The sequence below is a fragment of the Oryzias latipes genome, chromosome 23 (genome assembly GCF_002234675.1).
Source record: "Oryzias latipes chromosome 23, ASM223467v1".
Classification (NCBI taxonomy): domain Eukaryota; kingdom Metazoa; phylum Chordata; class Actinopteri; order Beloniformes; family Adrianichthyidae; genus Oryzias; species Oryzias latipes.
In genome coordinates, this window is record NC_019881.2 from 23,256,111 (window position 1) to 23,281,459 (window position 25,349).

The following is a 25,349-nucleotide window of genomic DNA, read 5'->3' on the forward strand; positions in this document are numbered from 1 at the left end:
GACACACACAGAACGGTTTTAGCCGGCGTTGGAGGCCGGTCGGCGGCGCAGGACGGCGGCTGGCGGCGCATACCGCTGAAGCTGCTGTCCACGTTGGAGCCGTCCCAGGACTCCACGGCGCTGTCCACAGACGGCAGGGTGCTGAACGCTCGCTGGCTCGTTGGAGGCGCAACAGTGATGACAGGCTCCTCCTCCCCATCCTGGTTTTCGTGGTTAAGCCCCACCCCCAAGCCTGAGCCAATGACGCAGGCGTTTGGGCTCGACACTGCAGACAGATAAAGCAGGGGTGTCAGCAGGCAGGGGGCGGAGCGGTGAGTGAAGGCGTGCGGCGTGAAGGCGTGCGGCGTGAAGGCGTGAACCTACGCTCCCCCTGCTTCTTGATCTTCAGCGTGACGGTCTCCCCCGCCTGCTGCAGCAGGCTGATGGCCTCGCTCAGCGGCTTCCCCTTCAGGCTGCTGCTGTTGATGGCCAGAATGCGGTCGCCCACGTGGATGGCGCCCGTCCTGCAAACACGCCACTAGCTTAGATGATGAAAAACCGAGGAAGTGAACTTGGACGTCAGCGGGAATTGTCTTTATTTTTTAGAAAGAACTCAGGCAGATGACGGTTCCTCTGCAGCCTCCGATGGCGTCATGATTCAGCAGCAGACGCTGCACCACAGACAGACTTACAAAGAGCCATCAGACTGACTGCACAACTGTGTGTTGAGAGATTTGACTTTATTTTGGATTAAGCTGAAATTCTGGGAAACTTGACTTGTTTTTAGGAATTGTTCATATTTTTATGTATTGATTGTGTTTTTATGTGTTTTAGGAATGATTGTGTTTTTAAGTGTGGGCAGATGGCCGCTTAAAATTCTATCAATCATGATGATCAGAAAGAAAGATTCTCAGAGACAGATCTGCTGGAGTTTGAAGCTGCAGCCTCACGGCTGAGGGGGAGACAGCGAACGTGGAGAGATTTGGATATTGTTTTATTAATAAAGTTCATTTTCTTGTTAATTTGAGTCCTAAAGTATTTTAGAAAGTTTTAAAAGGACCCAAACTGACCCCCCCATGGAACTGAAAAGCTGAAATTTTTTCACATCTGAATTTATTCGAACTGACTCTGATAAAACAGAAAAATCCCACTTCAGTCTTTCTGTGGATATATGTGTTTGCTTAGCAGGAATATTTCCCATTTGAACCTTTAAAAGTCTAAGTTTTTTGTGATTTAAGCTTTTATCACTCAAGTCCTTTGATCAAAAATGCTTTTTGTAAGTTTGTAAAAAAAAAAAAATCTCACAAAAGCTGCAGAAAATCACTTATAATTCTGAAAATATTGAGCCCTTATTTCTAAGACATGTCTGTTTGGTAGATTCTTCTTGACGTTTTGATCAGCAGGGGGCGTCATTCCTCAACTCTGACATCACAGGGGGTGTGTACCTTTCAGCCAGCCCCCCTTTGCTCAGGGAGGAGATGATGATGGGGTCGAAGGGCTCCTCGGTGCCTGAGATGGTGATTCCCAGCGGGCCTCCGTACCTCTGCAGCTCCACGGTGTAGATGATGCTGCCGGACACCTCCTGCTCGTCTGAAACGGCAGAAGAAGATTGAAGCAGAGCTTCCACGCGTCCTCAGGAGACTTCAACACTTCACAGGTTAAAGATCGGCTCTAGTGTCCATCAGGAAGACTGTAAAGATCAGAGGAGTGTCCTCTCATCTCTGATGGAGGGGGAACAGAAGGGGGGGGGGCTTTCTGGTCTGAAAGGTTTCTTTTCTGAAACCTTCTGGAGATGCTGGTTCAGAAAATGATCCCTGAATGCTGGAAGATACTTGGATGATGATCCCATCAGAACCTCAGATCTTCTCTTTTGTTTCTCTTAACTGCTTTGACCCCCCCCCCCCCCCCCCCCCCCCGCAGATAAAGAGTAGGACCTGCTTCAGAGAACAGCAGACTGGACCATAACCCAGCCGATGGTCCGTCAGAGCCTCTGTAAGTACCGGAGTTGTCTTCGTCTTTGCGGATCTTCAGCTTGACCAGCTCCTCGCACTGCTGGAGGATCTGCACGGCTTCCTCCATGGAGCAGTTCTCCACCCGGATGTTGTCGATGGCCAGCAGCTTGTCTCCGAGCTCCAGCGTTCCCGTCCTGAAGGAGAAGCACTGGAGGTCAGGGAAGAGGGGGGGGGGGTTCCTAACACGGGGGCCGGCCCGGGCCTCACCTGTGAGCCACGCTGCCCTTCTTGATGTCTGAGATGATCAGAGGGTCTCCGGGCTTCCTGTTGGACGGCGCTGCAGACACACAGACTCGGGGTGAGAGCAGGAACCCCCACCCGCCCCCACTCCTGTCTGCACTTACAGCTGATGGTGATTCCAAGCTCCACCCCGGGTTTCTTTGGCAGCTTGACGTGGAACGTTCCTGAACTGGGAACCACCGACTCTGAGAAACACGGGTCACTTCAGGTCAGAACCTCCCAAGTCATCAAAAACTTAAAAAAAAAACGCTTAAAAAGAAGCAAACAAACCACAGAACCACAACAGTCACACCAGTTACAGCTGGGGGGGTTAGTGAAGGTCCTGGGGGGTTAGTGAAGGTGCTGGGGGGTAGTGAAGGTGCTGGGGGGGTTAGTGAAGGTGTTGGGGGGGTTAGTGAAGGTGCTGGGGGGTAGTGAAGGTGCTGGGGGGGTTAGTGAAGGTGCTGGGGGGGTTAGTGAAGGTGCTGGGGGGTAGTGAAGTTCCTGGGGGGTTAGTGAAGGTGCTGGGTGGGTTAGTGAAGGTCCTGGGGGGTTAGTGAAGGTGCTGGGGGGGTTAGTGAAGGTGCTGGGGGGGTAGTGAAGGTGCTGGGGGGTGGTGTCAGTGCTTTAGAAACAAACTTTAAAGTCTCAAAACAAACAGGAGGTCACCAACAACCAAAGACCCCCCCCCCCCTCCCACAAACCTGCAACGTCAAACTCGATCTCCAGCGTGAGCTGCGCCGTGATGGACGAGTCTCGGAGCAGCTGGTTGGTTTCTTCCAGGGTGGAGTCTTCGGTCGGGACGCCGTTGATGGTCAGGATCCTGTCGCCGATCTGCAGGATGCCACACCTCCACACACACACAAACATACACAAACACACACACAACTGCTGAGTCTGCACAGCATGAAGAGGAGGCAGAAATCCCGACTGGACAGGGAAACAATCAAAACACTGCAACGTGTTGCAGGTGAAAAAGATCATAATATCAAATAAATGAAAATTGAAAACAATAGAAGCAGCTTTTATTCTTTCAAACACATTTGTTTTCTTTCCATCCATCTTCTAAACCAGGGGTATTCAATTAAAATTCAAAAAGGTCCAGTTACTAAAAATCTTTCCCAGCAAAGGTCCGGATCTTATGTTTTCACTTAACATAATGTCCCCTCATGTTAATAAAATCAATAACGCACATACATTTCTATATAATTTATTGTTACATTTCAAGTGTTTTCAAAGTAATATGCTTTTAACATACCGAAAAGTCTGAACTTGTATGGTGCTTGAATGGAAAACAATACTGTAGTTCTCTTTACTACATGTCAATTAACAGACACTGAAATTATTCTGAATAACATAAATAAAAAGTGCAAACACAGCTTTGAGCAGCCTGAACTTAGGGCCTATTTCAAATAATGTAAAACATTCAGAATCTTTTGAATAAAATAAAAGTGCTTTTAATCTTCAAGAAAAAAATAAACAAGACATTTGAGCTGCCACCTTTTTAAAACATGAACTACATTTTAAATAAAATAACAGGAAACTTTTCAAGTAAAATAGAACAGGGCAGAATTTACAGAATAAAATAAAGTGCAGAACTTTGAGCAGCTCCCTTTGTCATCTCTCCTTTCAACCTTTCCTTACTCCCTTTCAATCTTTCTTTCCTAGTGAGAGAAATGGGCATGTAAGTGTCCTGCCAGCAGTCTGAATCTTGGCTTAAATGGGGTTAGTGCAAGTCTCATGCTCATGTGGAGATGCTCATTGGTGAGCCTAGAACGGTACTTTGTTTTAATAATATTCATTGAGGAGAAGGCTGTCTCACAGCTGTAAGTTGATCCAAACATGGTTAAGGTGTGTAGTGCTACTTTGGTCAGACCAGGGAACATCGTTTCTGGCACAATCTGTAACCAGAAAGTAGCAGAGTCAGTTGTTTCAAAATGCCTCCTTAGAGCAACATCTGCTGCAAATCAGTGAGCTCTAACTGTAAAGATCCAGGATGTGCCCACTTGAAGGTCTGTGTCACCGCCTTTGAAAATCCTCTGATTTCTCTGATAAGGAATGGATTCTCAATTAGCAGGAGGAGCTGGTGTCCAAGGTTGAAGCAGTCAAATCGTTGACAGAAGTTTCCAATCAGCTTGTCTATGAAGCCGACATAAGGGGAAATGTCTCTCTCACCCTGAATTTGTTCACGCATTTGTGGGAAATGCTCACAATCTGCTAGGAGATCTTCTTTTAAAACGTCCAGCTTAATCTGGAATGAGCGGACAGTTTTCATCAAATCGCAGATTGAATTTTTCTGACCCTGCAGCTTTAAATTGAGCTCATTAAGGTGTCCTGTGATGTCCACCAGAAAAGCCACCACATCCATCTTGTGCTGATCTTGCAAAAAGTTTGCAAACTGTGTTCCCTTTTGACTCTTGAGCTGCTGTAAGAAAGCAGCAATTTCCTTTCGGATGGACCAGAAGCGTTCCAGTCAGTGCGTTGCCTTAACTCAGCCATCTCACGTTGATGTGGAGTAGTAGGTCATTCGCATCTGCATCCATTTCCTTCAAAAATTCTCTCAGCAGTCGATGCTGATGGGATGAGGAAGCCCTCAGGAAGTTTATAAGTTTCATCATGGTATTAATTACTTCAGCAAATTCTTCAGACAGAATGGCACAGAGAACAGTCTGATGTATGATCCAGTGGTAGGCTATGAGATCAGGGTTGTCTTGTTTCAACAGCCCCCTTCTCTGTCCCAACCATGGCAGGTGCACCATCTGTGGTGACTGACACTACTTGCTTCAGATTACCGTATTTTCCGGAGTATAAGTCGCACCGGAGTATAAGTCGCACCAGCCCAAAAATGCATTATAAAGTAGAAAAAAACACAGATAAGTCTCACTGGACTATAAGTCGCATTTTGACGGGAAATTCATTTGACAAAATCTGAGACCAAGATATAATAACTCATATGACACAATCATAGCATAGTTTATCTCATAATTTCACAGTAATTCTTTCTCATATTTATTTATTCCTTTCATGAAGCATCATTGGCCAACTAATACTCTGTTTTCATCCTGTATTTGTAGAAACAGTTGTCATTTTTATTGCATTTCTGAATCTATGAAATCATTGGAAAATAGAATATTATGTGGTTAGCCTTCAAGATCTTACTGTAAAAAAATGTTTACTGATTCTCTGAGTCACTGAACATACTCTTAACACTTAACATATCTCATACATCAAATTTAGCCAGGAATATCATCTCTGTTCCTCACAAATGAACATAACTGGAGGGTTAACAATGTATTTATTTCAATTTATTTCTAATATAAGTCGCACCCCTTGCCAAACTATGAAAAAAAGGGCGACTTATAGTCCGGAAAATACGGTAATCTTTCTTTCTGTGAGCATCTCCTTTATCCCCTCATATATATCCTCTCCTCTTGTGTGTGTCTCAAGTGGTCAACCTAACATGTCCTCACACATGCCTTTCTTCTCTTTGTGAGGAAATCTCACATACACCAAAAGCTGGGCATTATCTGTTCCATCTGTGGACTCATCAATGGCTAAGGATATGCATGCTGCGTTCTGAACAGCTGCATCAAGCTGTGCCAGCACATCCTCTGCTAATAGTTCAGTTTTTCTAGTTGTTGTTGTAGCTGACAATGGGATTTTTTTTTATTTTTTCACACATGTCATCTTTTAGTTTACCGTCAAGTAAGGTTTCTGCAGCCGCATTTAAGCACTCCTTTACAACTGTCACATCGCTGAATGCTTTCTTGTGTTGCGCCAAAATCCACGCCATCTTTAACGAACACTCATTTGCACGTTGCTGCCCGGTGAATGCATGCGTGACGACACCAGTAGACCTGTCATACTGTGCTTTCAATTCCATGATTTTACTTGCCCTCACTGCGGACTTCTGCGGGTACATTTCCTCAAACGACCCGTGTTTGGTCTCATAGTGACGCTTAACGTTGCCACTTTTGATTAACGCCACATTTTCACAGCATATGAGACACAAAGGTTTAGAACTGGCTGCAGGCAGAATAAACATTTATTTGTCTGTCCATTCATCTTTAAAAGTTCGGTTTTCAGCATCTACTTTTCTCATTTTTGAGCAAGCCATTTTCTCTCATCTCCTCTCCATCTCTCTCTCACAGTCGCTGTTGCTGAAAGGTAAACAATCAATTTGATTGGCTTGGCTATTGATGACGCTCCTGTCATAATTACTGGATTAGCTGCGCATGAACAAATGATTTATATTTTTATTAATATCAAAAGTTTTAACGGGTCCGGGCAGACTCGTCACTCGGTCCGGACTCGGACCGCGGTCCGCCATTTGACGATGCCCGTTCTAAACTCACTTGGTCCCTTCTGGAGTCATAAGGTTGCTGGAGCCTATCCCGGCTACAGAAGAGTAAACAGCCACACTTCCAGAACCAGGAGAACAAGCAAACTCCACACAGAAAGAGCCCAGCTGGGATTTGAACCTTCATCCTGAGAGATGAGAGCGCTAACCACTCCCCCACTGTGCAGTCCTTCAGCAGACAGGAAGCATTTGTCTGAGTTGGCTTGATAACTCGACACTAAACAAACTTTCCTTCCTCCTTCGGGTTCCGGTCCGTTTCAGATCTTTACCTTTCAGCTGGGCTGTCTGGGTCGATGTAGGCGATGAGCGGCGGCGACGACAGCGTCTCCGTGGCAAAGACTCCGCCCTGCAGCTGCAGGCCAAAGCCCATGATGCCGTCGCCGAGCAGCGATACCTCGGTGGTCTCAGTGTGGACCACCTGACCCGCGAGCCCGACGGTGCTGGAGGCCAGGGACACTGAGGAGAAGCGGCAGAACCTTCAGTTTGGTTCTCTGGGTTCTCAGGAGGGTGTGGGGGTTGCTGAGGACTCACAGGAACTCTTGAAGTCCTTCTTCTTGGCCTTCCTCTTCATCATGGTGCTGCGGGGGCTTGTGGGATACATGTTCCGGGGCAGAGTGCTCATGTTGAGGGACGAGAGGCTATAGGCAGACATGGATCCAGGAGAGAATGAGTGGCTGAGAGCTGTGGAGAGAGAGAGCACTGTTGAGGAGGGGGGGCTCCACCCAAACAGAGGGAGGCTGGGAGAGAGGCGGACATACAAGGGTTGTTTGCATGGCGGTGGTGCGATCTGGCACCTGATTGGTCGGGATGGTACGTGTTGTAGTGGTAGGGAGGGAGGACAGGGGCGGAGCCTCCAGTTTCCCAGGGGAGAGGGCGGGGGCTATGCTGCACCTTGACTACACATGAACATACACACACAAACAAACAAAAGGGGGCGGAGTCAGGGGTCAGGACAGGTCAAAGGTCATGCAGGGTTAGAGGTCCAGCATTCCCGTCAGGAATATCACTCGTGCTGTAAACATGCTGACTGTGACCTGTGATGCAATCCAGGTCTGTTATGTGTGAGTGTATTCCGCTTGTTGTGAAGCATTTAGAACCAGTTTGTCTCTGTGGAGATCATGGAGATCTGTACCATGTTGTGGTGCGTTCAGGGCCCATTTCTCGTACGTGTTTATACCACGTTGTGGTGCGTTCAGGGCCTGTTTTTTCATGCGTGTTTATACCATGTTGTGGTGCGTTCAGGGCCTGCTTTTTTATACATGTTTATACTATGTTGTGGTGCGTTCAGGGCTTTTTTCACGTGCGTGTTCGTACCATGTTGTGGTGTGTTCAGGGCCTGTTTTTCGTGTGTTTGTACCATGTGTGGTGCGTTCAGGGCTTATTTTTTTATACATGTTTATACCATGTTGTGGTGTGTTCAGGGTCCCTTTCTTCATGCATGTTTGTACTATGTTGTGGTGTGTTCAGGGTCTGTTTTTCATGCGTGTTTGTACCATGTTGTGGTGTGTTCAGGGTCTGTTTTTCATGCATGTGTGTACCATGTTGTGGTGCATTCAGGACCTGTTTTTTTATACATGTTTGTACCATGTTGTGGTGCGTTCAGGGCCTGTTTTTTTATACATGTTTAAACCATGTTGTGGTGTGTTCAGGGTCCCTTTCTTCATGCGTGTTTGTACTATGTTGTGGTGTGTTCAGGGTCTGTTTTTCATGCATGTTTGTACCATGTTGTGGTCTGTTCAGGGTCTGTTTTTCATGCATGTTTGTACCATGTTGTGGTGTGTTCAGGGTCTGTTTCTCATGCATGTTTGTACCATGTTGCGGTGCGTTCAAGGTTTGTTTCTGGTGCGTGTTTGTACCATGTTGTGGTGTGTTCAGGGTCTGTTTTTCATGTGTGTTTATACCATGTTGTGGTGTGTTCAGGGCTTGTTTCTCGTGCGTGTTTGTACCATGTTGTGGTGTGTTCAGGGTCTGTTTTTCATGCATGTTTGTACCATGTTGTGGTGTGTTCAGGGTCTGTTTTTCATGCATGTTTGTACCATGTTGTGGTGCGTTCAAGGTTTGTTTCTGGTGCGTGTTTGTACCATGTTGTGGTGTGTTCAGGGTCTGTTTTTCATGTGTGTTTATACCATGTTGTGGTGTGTCCAGGGCTTGTTTCTGGTCCGTGTTTGTACCATGTTGTGGTGTGTTCAGGGTCTGTTTTTCATGTGTGTTTATACCATGTTGTGGTGTGTTCAGGGCTTGTTTCTCGTGCGTGTTTGTACCATGTTGTGGTGTGTTCAGGGTCTGTTTTTCATGCATGTTTGTACCATGTTGTGGTGCGTTCAAGGTTTGTTTCTGGTGCGTGTTTGTACCATTTTGCGGTGTGTCCAGGGCTTGTTTTTCGTGCGTGTTTGTACCATGTTGTGGTGTGTACAGGGTCTGTTTTTCATGCATGTTTGTACCATGTTTTAGTTTGTTCAGGGTCTGTTTTTCATGCGTGTTTGTTTTATGTTGTGGTGTGTTCAGGGTCTGTTTTTCATGCATGTTTGTACCATGTTGTGGTGCGTTCAAGGTTTGTTTCTCGTGCGTGTTTGTACCATGTTGCTGTGTGTCCAGGGCTTGTTTTTCGTGCGTGTTTGTACCATGTTGTGGTGTGTTCAGGGTCTGTTTTTCATGCGTGTTTGTTTTATGTTGTGGTGTGTTCAGGGTCTGTTTTTCATGCATGTTTGTACCATGTTGTGGTGCGTTCAAGGTTTGTTTCTCGTGCGTGTTTGTACCATGTTGCTGTGTGTCCAGGGCTTGTTTTTCGTGCGTGTTTGTACCATGTTGTGGTGTGTTCAGGGTCTGTTTTTCATGCATGTTTGTACCATGTTGCGGTGCGTTCAGGGCCGGTCGGGCCTGGTGTTGGGGTAGAATCTCCAGCCGGACGGTCTGACAGGCAGCAGAGAGCAGCTGCGTGGCTTCAGCCAGAGAACAAAACTCCATCGATTTGCCGTCTACAGATAAAATGTGATCTCCTGCATGGAGAGCACCACATCTACACAAACGCAAACACACACAGACACACACACGCACAGGAGCACAAGCAAAGAGTTGAGTTTCCTTCTTCATTAACTACATCACCTTCCAACACCTGTGAAGAATAACTGGATATTAGGAAATCAATCACAGGTGGAACAGGTGTGTGTTTGTTTAGAACCAATCAGAGCGGAGAGAACCTTCCAGAAGGTCTAAAAGAGACAGGAACATGAAGAAGTAACAGGAAAGGTGTGTCGTACCTGTCTGCGATGCTGGCGGGTTTGACTTTGTCGATGACGATGACCTGTTTGTTGCAGAACATGGAGGTGGAAAGGGCCACTCCCAGACTGGAGCCGGTTGCCTTGGCAACCTCAACCAGCAGAGGGCCGGATGCTGTAGCTACAGAGTCTGAGGAGAGAAAAAAAGTGTTGTGATGTTTCTGATCAAATAAACATTATTATCTAATTTTTTAATAATCAGAGGCGTTAAGCCCACATCACCCCCCCTCCTCCACCATGCTTGAAATGTGCTTTTTTCCGCTTTGGTTTTCATTCAGGATGCTGATGGAGGCCTGCAGAGCTCTGTGAGCGCAGTGGACTGACCCATGACTGACACGTCGTACTCGATCAGCAGCGTGGCTTCCTGCCCGCACTGCTTCAGGATGCTGAGGGCCTCGGACAGCGTGCTGCCGTGGAGACGGATCCCGTCGATGCTCAGCAGACGGTCTCCCGGTTTGACCGTTCCCTCCCTGCAGAGAGGACAGGCTGAATCCACGGAAGCTCCCGTGGGACAAAACACCTCCTGCACAGAGAAGGCCGGTACCTGTCGGCCGGTCCGCCGGGTCTGATGGTCGTTACGACAATGGGGCGGGACTTGTTCCTGTCCTCGCTGGCTCCTCCTCTGATGACGAAGCCGAAGCTGTTTCCCTCTTTGTGCAGCGTGACCTCCACGGTCTTGAAGACAACTCCTGACCCCTGCACAGCTGCCGCACCCCCAACCCATCAGCATCAGGCCTGGATGAGCCCCTCCCCACCCCTGCCGCCAGCACACTTACATACGGGCGGCAGCTCGTACTCCACCTCCAGCACCACTCGCTCGCCGACGTTCTTCAGCAGGCTGATGATCTCGTCGTGCCTGAACTTGGCCAGGTTGATGCCGTTGACCGAGCGGATGTAGTCGCCCACGTTCAGCTGGTCGCTCCTGAAAACGCAGACACAAACACCACCAACCTGTAGGTTAGGGGGCCCGCCAAGAAGGTGAGACACAGTGGTGGGAGCATCATGGTAAGGGATGCTCAGGAACATAGTTCATCCGTTTGACTTATCGCGTTAATTTGGTTTGTGTTTATCAACATGATTATGACTTAATGGAAACAGTGTCGCTGTGAAATCGTTTTTTTTCTCTACATTTCTAGAATTTCAGTAAAGTTTTGCTCATATGTGTGACGGAAACACAGCTGATATCATATTTATGCGTCTGATTCTGATGTCCACTCATGAAAAATCAGAAACCGATCGGACGTTTGGCGTGTGTCTGAGCGTTTTCTTGTGGAGGAAAGCTGGAAGGCCCAGAGGCGCGGTTACAAGCTGAAGATGTGAACCGTGTTCCTGAAACATTTAGAGCCTCATGAATAAGAGAGCTGAAGGTTCAGCGGCGTGGAAGGACGCCGTTTATCCTTTTAGCAGGAGTCGAGCGTGTCAAATCTCCAGAAGCAGCATGTCGGACATCACTTTAATGCCGCCTTCCTGTTTTAATCTCCACCAAAATGCAGAAAGACGGGAGGAGCGTTACCTGGCAGCGATGCCTCCCTGGCGCAGGTTTGAGACCCGAGGTTTCCCGTCTTTGTCGATGCCGCCCGACACCGTCAGCCCCAGCGTGGTGCCCTCCTTCTTCATCAGCTCCACCAGTGTGCAGCCCCGAAACTCGTCTGCAAACACAAGCAGGAAGAGAGACGGTTCAGCGCCTCTCCATCCTCCCTCTGAAGACGGACGTGAGCCGCCAGAGAAGGCCTTCCTGTTCCGTCAGAACTTTACTCTTTTCTGAAATCCTCAGGAGGGCGGGACGGACGTTTTCACACAGACGACGTAAAAGTGAGACGATTGGAAGAACCTTCAGCCTCTCCAGAGGAGGTGGGACTCCAAAGACATTAGCTGCTGATAATCATCATCTTCCAAACTGGCAGATTATTTGTTTCTAAGAAGGAAACTCTAAAATGTTCAGATTCTGTTAGACGTTTGACCATCTCAACCAGCACCACGGAGAACCTTCTCCACATCCTCCTCTGCATCAGCATCAGTCTGACATTCAGCAACACGGTTCTCTGACACATTTATCAGAAACAATCTTGAAACCAGGAGTCAGATTCATGTGAGGTTTTTGGATTCAAAATGTTTCATTTGTGTTTTCCAGGATGTTCTATGTCACTCCTGGCATTCTCCTGCTGGTCCAGAAGATCTTCCGGCTTCAAAAATGATGCTAAAGTTTAATTTCCTCTGGTTTGACTGCGTTCCTACAGGTCTCAAATTTTCAAGTTCTTAAGTATTTAAAGCAAACTCAATAAACACAATCAAGAACCTTATCAGATCTGCTTCTTCCTCTAACATTTTGGTTCCTTCTCTGCAGTAAAGGTCACCAAACCTGCAGCTCCTGTGGCTGTTCTGGGAACTGCAGCAGGTGGTTTCACTGCTCTGATCAGATGGAGAGGAAGGATGGGAACCACAGGATGAGGATGACTCTACCTGGAATGCTCTGCCTCCTGATGGCCAGAGCTCCATCTGGAGGTCGAGACCCGCCGGAGTGTTTGGTGTACGGCCCCTCATCTGCAATGAGAAGAACCGAGATGTTAGACCGTGGATCTGTTAAGGTTCCCCCCTCGCAGACATCCCAAAGACAGCCCATATCCACCCCTAATGACCATCGGGACTAAGACCTTTAGAGACACCTCTGACGTTCAGTCACTCCTTCTAGTTCAGTGTTTTCAACTGTACCGTGGGAAATGACCCGTTCACTGACCAAAAAACATTTACCAGGGTTTCAGCTCTGTGTTCATCCAAACAGGCCCTGATTAAACACAGAGTAGTTAGGAATAAGAAAGATTATTTGATTCTATTAAAGACTTTTTGATAAGAATGACGGTCCCGCGATTCAGCCGCAGCTTCAGCTGTTTTTGGAAAAACTGTCTCCACCAATCATTCTTGGAGGCTTAATCACATGTCATCAGTCTGACCAATCAGAAGTGTTTAAAGTCTTCACTTCCTTGTTCTGATTCTGCTCATAAAGTCTCTCAGTTCCAACAGAAATACCAGCTAAAGCTCGTCTTTAGCGGTGTAGCTTTCCACAGAATCCGGTGTCAGACCGTGGAACAAGAGAACAAAACAATGAAGATCAGAGAAGAGAGTCTGTCTGCCATCACTACATCTCCCATGATGCATTGGGTTAAAGTGACAGCATGTCTGCTTTACTATGAGTCTTCCTGTTAAACGTCTTGAAACCAAAACAAACACATCAACCAGTTTTTCAATCTTCTTGATGGCATCAGAGGTCAGAGGTCAACAGTTTAGTTCTCCTTGCAGGTTTGTGTTTCTTAACAGCCAAACATCCCAGAGTTTGGTCCAAGTCATCTTTCTAACTGAAACCCTTTTCTAATAACGTCTGGATTATTTTAGATGTTAAACTTAAGAAGAAGTGAGAACAACATTTAAGAAACAGGATTAAGGTGAAGTGGCCAACAGACACAATTCAACTAAGTTAAAACAATTTAATCATCTAAAAAGAAATAAAACATTTTTGTTAAAGTTTTCAAAGAATTCATCTTCGATTAAGACTAAAGAAAAACTAATAAAACTTCAACATGTTCACTTTTTGTGTAGCTAGAAAATATAAATATAATGTTAGTTTTTTGTGCAAAATGTATCAAACATATTGTGATCATATAATTGTTAAAAAAGTACAGTTGCCTTTGCACTGACATTGAAATACATATTAAAATAAATAAATAAATCACTATTTAGTAAGAATATATTTGTTTTTTGGGAGGTTACATAACATTGCATGTTAATAAACTGGAGGGAAAAACAGCTACCAGGGTAAAATTTTAAATAATTTAGTTGAAAGTCATTACTGAAAACTAACTTAACTTTTATTACATCTTTTAGAACAAACAGCTGCAACTTCCAGCTTTTTCTGCCACAATTATCACAAAAATGCCTGTGAGATCATGGAGGGGCTGTGCATCAATACAGACTATAGAGTTTGAACTTTTGGATGCTGGTGTGCCGCGGGAGTTTTGTCCAGGATAAAGTGTGCCGTGGCTCAAAAAAGGTAGAAAAACACTGATCTAGAAGAAGCCAACCTCAGTGCTGCTAAAGAGCAGGGAGAAGGGAAAAACAAATAGAGAAGCTTTCGTGTGAAGTTTTCATGTTTGTTAGAACTCGATCACAAAAAAAAACCTTTGAAACCTGAATTTTTTGCCAGCAATGAAAAAAAGTTATGTATGTTTTGGCTTTCATGCTAAATTACGGTCATTTCTGATGCACATTTGCATCTTGAAGCATCAAAGGGTTTCAAACTTCTTTGAAGAAAACTTCATTTAGAGAAAACGTGCAGATTCTTTATGCCTCTGATTGTAGTCAGAAGACGTGTTGAGCTCTAAATGGTAAATGATGTTTACTTATATACTTGTGTAGCACCGACAAGGCCCAAAGCGCTTTACAGTCACACACATTCACACACTGATTGCGGCTCCGCTACCCAACACTGGCGCCAACCTCCCACCAGAGGCTAGGTGGGGTTCAGTGTCTTGCCCAAGGACACATCGACTCATGGGCGTGCAAGGCGGGAATCGAACCTGCAATCTTACGACCATGGGTCGACCGTCCTACCATGGGCGGCCGTGGTGTAGCGGTCAGACCTGACCTGCACCTCTTTAACTCGTTAAACTCATCCTGGATCTGAACTTTCACCAGCTCCTCTAAACAGCTTCCAAACCGCTAAATTATCTTCTTCCAGCCCCTCCAAATGGTTCAATTCAATCGTCCGGTTTTTGAGGAACTTCAGTTCATCTTCTGACCAAACTAACCCTGGAGTTGCTTTCTCCTCTACAGCCATCATGAGAGCAGCAACCAAACCCCGCAAAGAACGCGGCGGGCTGGAAAACCAGACCAACGCTGTGGATCCGCTGGGAGATGCTGCTGACGTCAGCTCACAGATGAGACCAAACATCCAGCTTTTGGAGGAGGGTCCTCCGTTTGACACCTTTCAACTTTATGCATAACAGCCTGAATGAAATGGAATCTTCTTGTTAAAACAGGAAACTAGTAGTTTTCCTGGTTGGGTCTGAATTCTTCTTCCTACACTTCATTCTTTTATTTTGGCGGGCTGCTTTGCTCGTGTTCAACGCCAGCGGCACACACAGACCTGTTTTTGTGGCTTCAGAGGACTTCCTGCTGCTCTCCAACCCTGAAGCTCCTCTGCAACAGAACCCGACCGCTCAAACACCAGGTCCCCATTTCACACCCGCACTTAGCAAAATTAAACCACATTCAGGTCCTCACAACATCAGCACACACGAGCGCGCACACGGTGAGGCGATCTGCATGAAGATGAAAGCCTCCTCCTCATCCTCCAGATGTAGGACAGCGGCATGCGGCGCCTCGGCAGCCTTGTTTTCACACGCTGATGTGCACAGTTCAGTAACACGCGTTTATGCACGTAGGGGGAGGGGCGCCTCTGATCATGGATGAAGATATGGGAGATTAACTGCCTCCATGCGGGGTCGCAGGTGCCTGATCACAGGCAGCTCTGCTCGCTGCCTTTCTGAGCGATTACAGCATCAAATCTGGACTCAGCAAGCCAACTGCTCAGTTTTGTTCACCTGAGTGAAGACGAGGCACCCTTCCTCGCTCTGACGCTTCATCTTTATGAAGGTTTTTGGAAAAAAAAACAAAGAAAATGCAAAGTGGTAATTAAGAAATGACAGCACTGGATCTGTTCTTTTGCAGATGATGCACTCCTGTTAGCAGAGTATTTTGGCTATTGAAGGATGTTTACAGCTGTGGTTCCTGGTCAGGAAACGGTGACCCATCCTCTTTGGACCGAGAACAGGTAACTGTCCAGCAGGTGGAGCATAAAAGCCTGATCACAAACATGAATGCTCATTTGAGCAGTGAGTGATACAGAACAGCAGAAGCCGTGATGGGATGACTCTTTATGCCCAAAAGAACCGCTGACCGATCTCCATTAGAGATCAGAAATCACCCAAAGATCTGATGGATGAAAACCGTCATCAACTCTGATTTCTGGATTGGGTTAGTGTTAGGGTTAAGGTGAGCCAGACGTCAGTAAGCAGTGATTGCTCCGAGTCGATGTTTCTATGGCAACCACTCTAGCCAATCAGCACTAAGCTTGATAGAAGGCCATACCCCAACCACTTGAAAGTGGGCTACATGAAACCCGTCAAACAAAGGTTTTGAACGTTGTAAGGGGGCCAGCAGGCTCCACCCACTTTTATTGAAGCATCTGATTGGTGATTCTATAACCTGAATAACTGAAACAGCATAAAAAATATCAAGAACATGTTAAATAAAGGTATCAGATCCAGAATGGTTGTTCTGACCAATAGAATGACTCATTGACAGCTGTTTATTACTCTATAGAACTCTATGGAACGCCATGGGGGAGGAGTCACTCAGTCCAGTTGTCATATACGGTTAATGGTTTAGACTCTGGAATTCACTTCCTCAAACTCTACCTCTAACCTGGTTTGTACCAAACAGCGTCATGATGTCATGACATCATGACGTCATGTTCCACACCGGCCGGCATCGGTGGACGGTTTTTAACAAGCATCGTTGATCCAACACTCTGTCCTCCTTTAAAGATTCAACCTCAGGGTCCTGAGTGCTGTAACAGAAGCTGCTGCTGTCATCTTCACAGTCTAAATGTGTTTCCGCCGAGTTCCTGTGACACCAGGATGCTGCAACTTTAATGTCTGCTGAGGACATGCTCAGACATCTGTGAATCCACAGCAGCTTTCCTCTGACCAACAGGGAGTCTAAAGAGGAAGAGGAAGGTCGAGAGTGAAGCTCTGCACCGTGGAACCGATGCTTTCTAGAACTCCACATGAAAGAAAACCCTGAGAAAAGGTAGAGAGCCTCCAGATGCACAAAAGTGAAAAAACTCATGCTAAGGTTTCTGTGACGTCCAAAAGGACCTTCAGGTTCCTGCCCAGACTCTAAATACAACAAACAGCTCTATGGACCAATCATAATCCGGGGGTCTGCTTTAAAAAGTGAAGAGCTGAACGCTGAAGTAGCTTCAGATCAACGATCTCGGCTCTCCTCAGAAGATCTGACCCTTAAGCTGGGCCGATGCTTTCATCAGAACCCGGATCTGCTGAGCCCGTTTGGAGCTGAACGCTGGTTAACAGACACAAGAACGCTCTGGTAGACCCACCTCTGTGATATTCTGAAGCAGGTGCAGAACCAAAGAACGCCAGAACAGTTCTGATTTAGACTTTTAAACGGAACGGCTCAGAAAACAAAGACATTCTGAATAAAACCAACAAACAAAATGTTTCTGATGGTTTACCTGGTACTGATCTGTAAACACAATATTTTGTGTCAATTTCTCCAGTTTTATCAATAACATTAGTTTAATAATCAATTTTATTTGATTAGTCTAAGAACAGTATTGATCTGTTTGCAGGTGATTGTCTTCCTACTTCCTGTGTTTATGTTGGTTTTTAGTACTGAAATGTACTATTTCAACATTTTTGCAATTTTTGTCACTAAAGAAAAGTTTAGAGGTAAAAAACAGACGAACGTAAAATCAAATGGAACTTGAGGACAGCAGAAACATTGGACTCTAAAAACCACAACAGAGTTCTGCAGAACTTCTCCCAGAAGCAGCAAACCATCAGACTGCTGATGGTTCCACTGGTTCTGCTGGGCTCCACTGATGTCCAAACGTTCATCACTGTGGATCTGATCCCTATGGACCACCCCCCCCCCTAGCCTTAATGCTTCCTCCATACAGTTAAAAAAGGACTGACCCCCCCCCCCCCCCCCCCCCAAATCCAGCACTGTGAGTTTTCTAGAGTTAATTTTAACTCTTAATTTTAAAAACTGACTTTTGATCTGAAACTAGAACAAGAGAATGGTTCTGATGCTGAGCAGAACTTTAGAACCAGAACCAGGATGGAGAACAAACGTTCACCTGAAGACGACCCACAGAACCAGAACACTGATGATACAACCCGTGGAAGGTCCAACACACAACAAACACACGGACGCCATTACACACACAGACACACACACCCAGGTACACATTCTCTCTCTCTCTTCTCTCCATTTGCTCTGCAGGTCTCTCACCAACAACAACCTGCAGCCGTGGACTGAATGAATCCATCAGATTGTTTCACAGCGTGCACACTCACGTGCTCACACACACACACAGCTGCCTCGATCACAAACAACCACCTCTCTCTCCTCTCAATGTCAGCACTTTGTTGCAGATGTCTTTCGCCCAACACGCACGCCGCACACAAAACACGCTCGCTCGCTCCGACTCCAGTGTCCTTCTGTGTCTCTCTACCTTTGTTCACCCTGCGCAGGATCTGGCAGCGACATTTGAACGACACGGCGATCATGGTGGAGCCGAGCCGAGCGGCGCCTCCCCCTCCAGCGCCATGCAGATGTGGCCGCCCCAGAAAAAGGAAAAATGCACCTCCTCCTTCTCCTCTGCAAGCCTCCAGTTGATGAAGGGTCTCCTCAAAGTGAGGCCGTCATCGATGCTCAGGAGGGAGGCAAAGAGGGCTGCAGATGTGCAGCTACTCCATGAAGCCAGCAAGAGGAGGGGGAGCAAGGGGGGAGGGGGAGGCAGAGTCTGCGCAGATGGGAGAATGAGGAGGAGCAGAAGGAGGAGAGGGGGAAGAAAGAGGCTGCTGTATCCCTCTGCTGGACTGGGATGTGTGTTTGTGCAGCTGGACGGAAAAAGGGATGGATGGATGGATGGATGTGTGGATGGATGATGGATGGATGGATGGATGGATGATGGATGGATGTACAGGCAGCTCTGCAGAGAACAATTCTGTGTACTTTCTCCTTCCTGCATCGCCTGTCATCAGGAGTACAAAGTTTTTCTGTTCAATGAACTTGAATGAGGGTAGAACGGCACGCTCATCGTGCACGCTCATCGTGCACGCTCATTGCGCATGCTCAAAAGGAACGACTGATCACACTTTGCGAGCAGACCCAAATCTTTTGATGCTGAGTTTGGTTAGTATTTCAGAATAAAAGCATCCCTGTTAAAGGTCATATTTTGGACGTTATGTCTGTGAACTGGGGGGGGGGGGGTCTCTGGAGCCTACAGCGACGTCTGATGAATATAGATGAGGCGTGGGCGTGGCCCGCAGCAGGTGATGGTCAGACATGTAGGTCAGTATCCCAGCATCAGATTAGAGGATTAGATGAATGCTTCACAATAGCTGCTGCTCTCTCTCTCTTCTCTGTCAGTGTCTCTCGGCCGCTCCCGCTGTGGGGGTGGGGGTCTTGTCCTGTTTCACGGTGAGGCTGTTCAGAGCACTGTTGCCCCCTGCTGGTCACAACACAGCTCACATTCACTGTGGCTCTGTGCTGCTCCAAATAACACGGGGTCACACCGTCATCAGAGCCAGGAACCACACAGAAAGGAACAAGAGACCCGGTAAGGCTGAACCAGCGCCACAGCTCCGATTTCACAGAACGTCCAGAACCAAGAACACAGACCAGAACAAAAGGAGGCCCACTTCATCACCACTTTCTTTCATCGTAAGTCTGAAGGAAACCAGAACACGACAAACCAGAACCTGCTCTCAGGTGAGCCATTTAGACAGAACCTTAACTATCAGGAGGCAGGAGAAGACCAGCTGCTCGCTTTCAAACCAGGAGGGTTAGAACCGCAAACACCATAGAAAACATAACTAAATAGAACCTGTAATGAGAACCTCCACATTTGAGTGGGAGAGTGCAAAGGTGTGTGTCATCATGTGTGTGTGTGTGTGTGTATGTGTTGTTGGACCTCAACAAAGGCTGGTCCCCAGAGCTAATGATTATGAATATGGTACCCATAAATCATGGACACCAGTATGTGTGTGTGAGTGTGTGTGTGTGTGTGTGGGGGGGGGGGGGGCTTCAATGGAATATGAACTATTGAGCCTAACAGCTGAGATGGGAACCAGCAACATGTTGGAATTCTCTGAACATGTGACTGCATGAGCCAAATAGGTGCTTTTTCACTGAAATTTCAACAATTAGAACATAGAACTCCAGAAAATAGTCTAATTATAAAGTAAACATAACATCCAAAGGATCATGAATCCATTCAATAGGAAAATTCAGAACAGAACTAACTAAACAGACTAAACTAAACGGGGTATCCCTGCCCTTAGACCCTCCTTCTGGCTAAGTTTTACACCGGATCCTCTTCCTGAATACACCCTATATTTTATCCAGACTGGGGATCGGCACAGAGGGACCCAGACTTGGGCCCCTTGTGGCTACGTAGTTAAGCGGCAACGTGAAGGATCCGACCCGGTTACCCACACTGGATGGAGCTCATCACACCTGAGGAATCTCTTATTTTGAAAGAATCTCTGTCGCCAAGACTTCCTCAGTGATCCTGAGTTCTGGTGCAGAGCCGATGGAGCTTTGGTCCAACTTCAACTTCCTGAACTTCTGCTCCCACTTTGAATGTAAAATCTGCCGCCATGAAGGCACAAAGCCCCTCCCTCTGCCACATCACCCCCCCCCCCCCCCCTCCCCCAACACACACACAGAGGATGCAACCGTTACCATGGAAACAAGCTGATGAATAATTGAGAGGAGCTAGAGCAACCCGGCAGCTCACAAAGAGTGATTTTGAGAGATGAAAGAAGTGTTTACACACACCACCATGCACACACACACACGTGCACGCTGACATTACAGGTCATTATCAAAGCCTCTTCACCACAACAACACTCAGGATGACACTGTGTTTTTATGTGTCAACACCTAGCAGCCAAAGTTAAACACGAGGCTTTGAGTCACTGTGATTTCTCCTTATGTAAGGACACACTCACGTAAACACACACACACACAACGACCACCCGTGTGCACACACACACACACACACACACACACACACACACACACACACACACACACACAGCAACAGTGATGAGGAAAGGACGAATGTTACATTAGTGCTGAGAGTCAGTCTGATGGAGGAGCTGCAACAGATGTGAAGAAGCAGCAGGGGGGTATTCCAGAAAGCAGGTTATGCTAGCTCCCACGATAAGTTTGAGGCTAAGGAAGTTGATAACCTCAGCTTTAGGTTCCAGAAATGGAGGTATGTTTCAGGGTAGGTCAAGTTGCCATAGCAACTCATGCTCTGAACATAACCTGGTCTGGAGCAGGTTTAGTTGAAGGTTAGTTTGTTTTCAGAGAGGTGAAGCAGCATGGCGTGTCCATTTGAAGATGATTTAGTGGATGAAGAAGCTCAGATAATACTTTTTCCACCATGAGAGGGTGATAAGACCATGTATGGATGTTGGAAAAATAAACTTTATACCTTGATCTAACTCAATTATTTGCTTCAGTTAAGATAATTTAAAAAATTTTTTTGTTAAGTTAGTTTAAAAATAACACGTAGTTATCAGACATTTATTTTACTTTCATTCCAATTAATTTAATTAAGTAGGTGTAACTTTGGTGCTGCTGTTAGATGGGCACCGCAAGGGATTGTGGGATACCATTCCCTTTGCCTGTCTGGACGGATTTGGATTTAAGTGTGGCTTTTTGACCAAATGTGTAGAGTTGTTTAGCTGTTTTATTGGTTTTTGCCGAGTTATTTTATCCTACTTTGCTCAAGTCTCTGCACCATGAGTGAGAGGGAGGAAGAGGATGATGAGTTTATATACCACCCCTACAGACTCTAGGGTAATGGCAATGTTGGAAAATTCCTAAATGGAGGTACTTGCCAAGTGCGCATTGTTGCGTCCTTTTTATTGTTATAAAAATGAGAATATCTACCGGCTTAAACTTAGACATTTTAGAGTTCAAGTATTATAATTCATTAAGATGGAAAAAATATTAATTGAATGCGAGTAATATGACATTTAGTTAAATAAACATGTAAATTTGAGTTGTATAAACAATTATTGAGTTTTATAGACGTAAGAAATTAGGTTGAATAATTTTAACTCAATTATTTGTTACTAATAGAAGAAATTTACTTAAGGTGGCAAAATTGGATAAGTTATATATATATATATATATATATATATATATATATATATATATATATATATATATATATATATATATATATATATATATATATATATTTGTGTCACAAGAAAAATGGAAATAAGATCAGAAACTTGTGCGTTTACTTTGTTCTTTTTCTACAAGCAGAAACTCTTTCTTTTGCTGATGATGCAGCCGTGTTACTTTTTTGATGGTCGTATAATCTTCATACGCCGTCATTAAAATCTCCGACTCCGTCTCACTGAAGTATAGCGCTTTCTTTTTTTCTCCACGCGTTTCCATGGTGACTCCAGAAATCAGCGATCTATTGAGAATGTCTTTATGTACTTGGTGTGCACGTGCATTAACCCAGGGTTACCAAGTGGAGCGTAATTACACTAACTCATATCCGGTCTTTTGGAACCGACATACCCAGAGTAAGCAAGTTCAGGCGGATTTCAGCCAGAGTTCACGGTTAAAGTCAGGCTAGTTTAATCTTGCTTCCTGGAATACCCCCCAGCTCAGCCATCAACTATCAGACCCTGCAGGCCTTCACAATAAAAGCATGTGTGTGTGTGTGTGTGTGCGATCAGCCTTTCATAGCCTTAACGGTTTATCACTTAGCTGTTCATCACTCAGCTGTTCATCGCCTCAGCGGTTCATCAATCAGCTGTTCATCGCCTCACCAGTTCATCTCTTAGCTTTTCATCACTCAGCTGTTCATCACCTTAACGGTTTATCTATGAAGGTAATAATGTTCCAAAATGCACGAGCTTGTATATTTGATTTGAGAACTTGTAATACAGAATGTGAATACTTGTGCAAAAAAAATCTGCATCTGTGTGTAAAAATCTTCTGCTGTGAACTGACAAATTTCCATCTGCATGTGTTCATTTAGAGTTACAACTTCAAATCTGTGATTCCAACTGCTCAAATGTGCTTCTGCGTGTGCTCCAATCTACTGGCGCAAATCACAAGTGCGTTACAACTGCGCTCTGAATTCTGACACATTCCTGGCGAGAAACTTGTGTCAAAACTGATCTGTGTCCGATAATGGACCTAGGGGGGGAGGGAGGGTTAGAGGAGGCGGAGTCAACCAATCAGAGTGCAGGATTCTGAGAACTTGGTAAAGTTAGAAAGAGGTTCACAGAGTCGGACTTCCTGCTTCAATAACTCTTCTGATAAACGTTCAAATGTGACAGCAAGTCTCTCAATCATTTTGTATTAACACGGAGAGTGAACTACAAATGCATTTCTGAAGAAAGAAAATGTTTTTTTCCAGCATTTTAATGAGAAATGATCTCTTCGTGCTTTAAATGCAGACATACAACCGCGACACCGCGCCCCCTGGTGGAAAATCCGACACCGTCACAGCTCTAATGTTTAACATGTTTTTAAAATTGTTTTCCTCCTCTGAAGTTTCTGATTGGTTAGTAACATTTAAAGACATAATTCCAGCAGTTTTTCCTTGATCACAGCTAAAGCGGTGTAGCACAGAGGAGGAGCAGAAAACTTTTCCAGCTGTAAACGGAGAGAAAGAGAGGAGAAAAAGCAGCAGCTGATGTTTAATTTAAAAGAACTAATTAAACATCAAATCCAAATAATGAGAGGGATTTGCTGGAGTCCTGAGAGGCCTAAACATTAATTAATTGTGAGGATTGTGTTCCACTTTTGCGTCTGTGTGTGCGTTCAGACGGCCGGAGGACATCCTGAGGGCGTGGGCGAGCGCGTCATGAGGCGACAGAAAACAGAGATGCTGCCACCAACACCTTAGCTTTGGAGAAGAGAGCCCGTTTCTCGCCCTTTAATCTTCATCGTGTTGAACATCCTCCTCATCGTTAGCTCCTGGTTTCAGGCATTCATTAGCAGCTTTCCCCCCTGCAGCTGCTGAGCTGCTCTCTCTGAACGTCATCTGTGTGCAAATGTATGCGTGGAAATACTTCAGCAGTGAGATCCTTCAGGTCTGAGGGTGGTGACATCATAGAAGGGGGCGTGGTCTGAGGCTGGAAGCAGAACTGTCAATGATGACCTGATCCGCAGATTGTGACTGAGAAAGCTCTGCAGACAAACATGGAGCTGCTTCATTTCACTGATGAGGAAGAGGAGGAAGCTGAGGACCAGATGTGTGGTGAACAAACACCTCAGTGAGCCATCAGTCACTCTAGAAACTGAGACGTTTTGATTTTCACAAGCTTGTTCTTCAAGAAGCAGCTCCTGAGAATCACACCTAACGAAGGACCTGTTAGAATCAAACACCATAATCCACATCTATACCAGCGGTACATACATCATCCATTAGCCTTACGAGTACTACACCTACCACACGCACTACAATGGTACGTTCCATTTTCAATCATCCCTTGAGGTGGTTGTACAAGGATATTGCACAACACACTATGACCGTCCACAGACCCGACAACCCAAAACCTGCAGAACCGAACGGATCTAGAGCCTTAAATGCATCATGGAGTCAAACTATGATGGACGTTTCTGTGGTTACTGATAACACATGATTACCACGCTGATCACAAACTCACACACTACCATATATACATGCACAGTAATAACACAGACTTCTCTAAACATGCACAGACATGCTGCCGTGAACCCACACACACACACACACACGCACACACACAGAGCTCAAACTGACTGAAAGATCAAGAATGTCTTCTGGCAGCTCTGAGCACAAACCATTTTTACGTTGGAGACACAAATTCAGGGCCCTGTGATTAACGTGCACTAACGTGCACTAACAGGACAGTCTTTAAAGTGATGAACATGTGCACGTTTCAGTCTCTCATCAGTTCCTCTCATCTCCGTGGAGCTGAACGTGGAGACACGCCCACTTCACTTCAACACTTGACTCTACGCAGGAGAACAAAGGAGCAGCGCTGATGAAGAGAGGACTTCAGGAATTCAACCAGCATCCCCGCTAAACGTCCAGAGCAAACAAAGACAAGAATAGAAGCTGATTTCCACACCTGTGAGCGAAAACAGAAGCAGCTGTGCTCTTCGAGCCTTCGTCTCAGTCTTCCTCTGAACTATCAGCAGCTTCTTGGTTCTGATCTGACCCAGAAGAACAGAACTTTGGTTCCAGATCAGAGTTTGTCTTTCCAAATGTGACCCTCTGATCATCACCAGCCTGGAGACTCGGTAACCTTCCCGGTCAGAGACGTCCCATAAAACGCGAAGCAAGTTCAGCTGGAACCATCTGTGAACTCCATAACCAGAGTCAAAGGTCCTCAGTGGGTGGATGATGGTGTAACGGGGCTAAAGGTTCAAGTTTGGATGGACATCAAGGAAGTGGTTTTATTCTGAAAACCTGCCCCTCATCAGTGTGTGTTTTCATGGTCTCTGGCATCAATTCTGCTGACGTGCTCTTCAGTGACCTGATCGATCAACAATTCAACACCGTAGATGTGGCCAGTAGCCAAATAACGCACAGAATCCGCTAATATACATCGAAGCAGCCACGCTCTCTCCAATCAGGAGGGAGGATGTTAGAAGACCACA

At 45.9% G+C, this 25,349-nt stretch overlaps 1 protein-coding gene across 8 annotated transcripts in view; it reads right to left on the minus strand.

Moving 5' to 3' along the window:
* grip1 (glutamate receptor interacting protein 1) overlaps positions 1 to 25,349 on the minus strand; it is a 47,530-nt gene that overhangs the window by 6,052 nt on the left and 16,129 nt on the right. For 4 of the 8 annotated variants that reach the window (XM_023952634.1, XM_023952630.1, XM_023952632.1 and 1 more), the window contains exons 2-18: positions 12,306 to 12,386; positions 11,359 to 11,494; positions 10,622 to 10,767; positions 10,390 to 10,549; positions 10,170 to 10,315; positions 9,828 to 9,975; positions 9,417 to 9,586; positions 7,329 to 7,466; positions 7,102 to 7,251; positions 6,840 to 7,026; positions 2,915 to 3,060; positions 2,336 to 2,416; positions 2,199 to 2,268; positions 1,980 to 2,125; positions 1,425 to 1,569; positions 364 to 503; positions 74 to 265 (exon numbers count right to left, since the gene is read on the minus strand). In XM_023952634.1, coding sequence (XP_023808402.1) covers positions 74 to 265; positions 364 to 503; positions 1,425 to 1,569; positions 1,980 to 2,125; positions 2,199 to 2,268; positions 2,336 to 2,416; positions 2,915 to 3,060; positions 6,840 to 7,026; positions 7,102 to 7,251; positions 7,329 to 7,466; positions 9,417 to 9,586; positions 9,828 to 9,975; positions 10,170 to 10,315; positions 10,390 to 10,549; positions 10,622 to 10,767; positions 11,359 to 11,494; positions 12,306 to 12,386 — 2,382 coding nt within the window. Of the gene's footprint in view, positions 1 to 73; positions 266 to 363; positions 504 to 1,424; positions 1,570 to 1,979; positions 2,126 to 2,198; positions 2,269 to 2,335; positions 2,417 to 2,914; positions 3,061 to 6,839; positions 7,027 to 7,101; positions 7,252 to 7,328; positions 7,467 to 9,416; positions 9,587 to 9,827; positions 9,976 to 10,169; positions 10,316 to 10,389; positions 10,550 to 10,621; positions 10,768 to 11,358; positions 11,495 to 12,305; positions 12,387 to 18,159; positions 18,447 to 25,349 lie in introns of those variants that run through there. The other 4 variants (XM_023952633.1, XM_023952636.1, XM_023952637.1 and 1 more) reach the window with 4 other exon arrangements.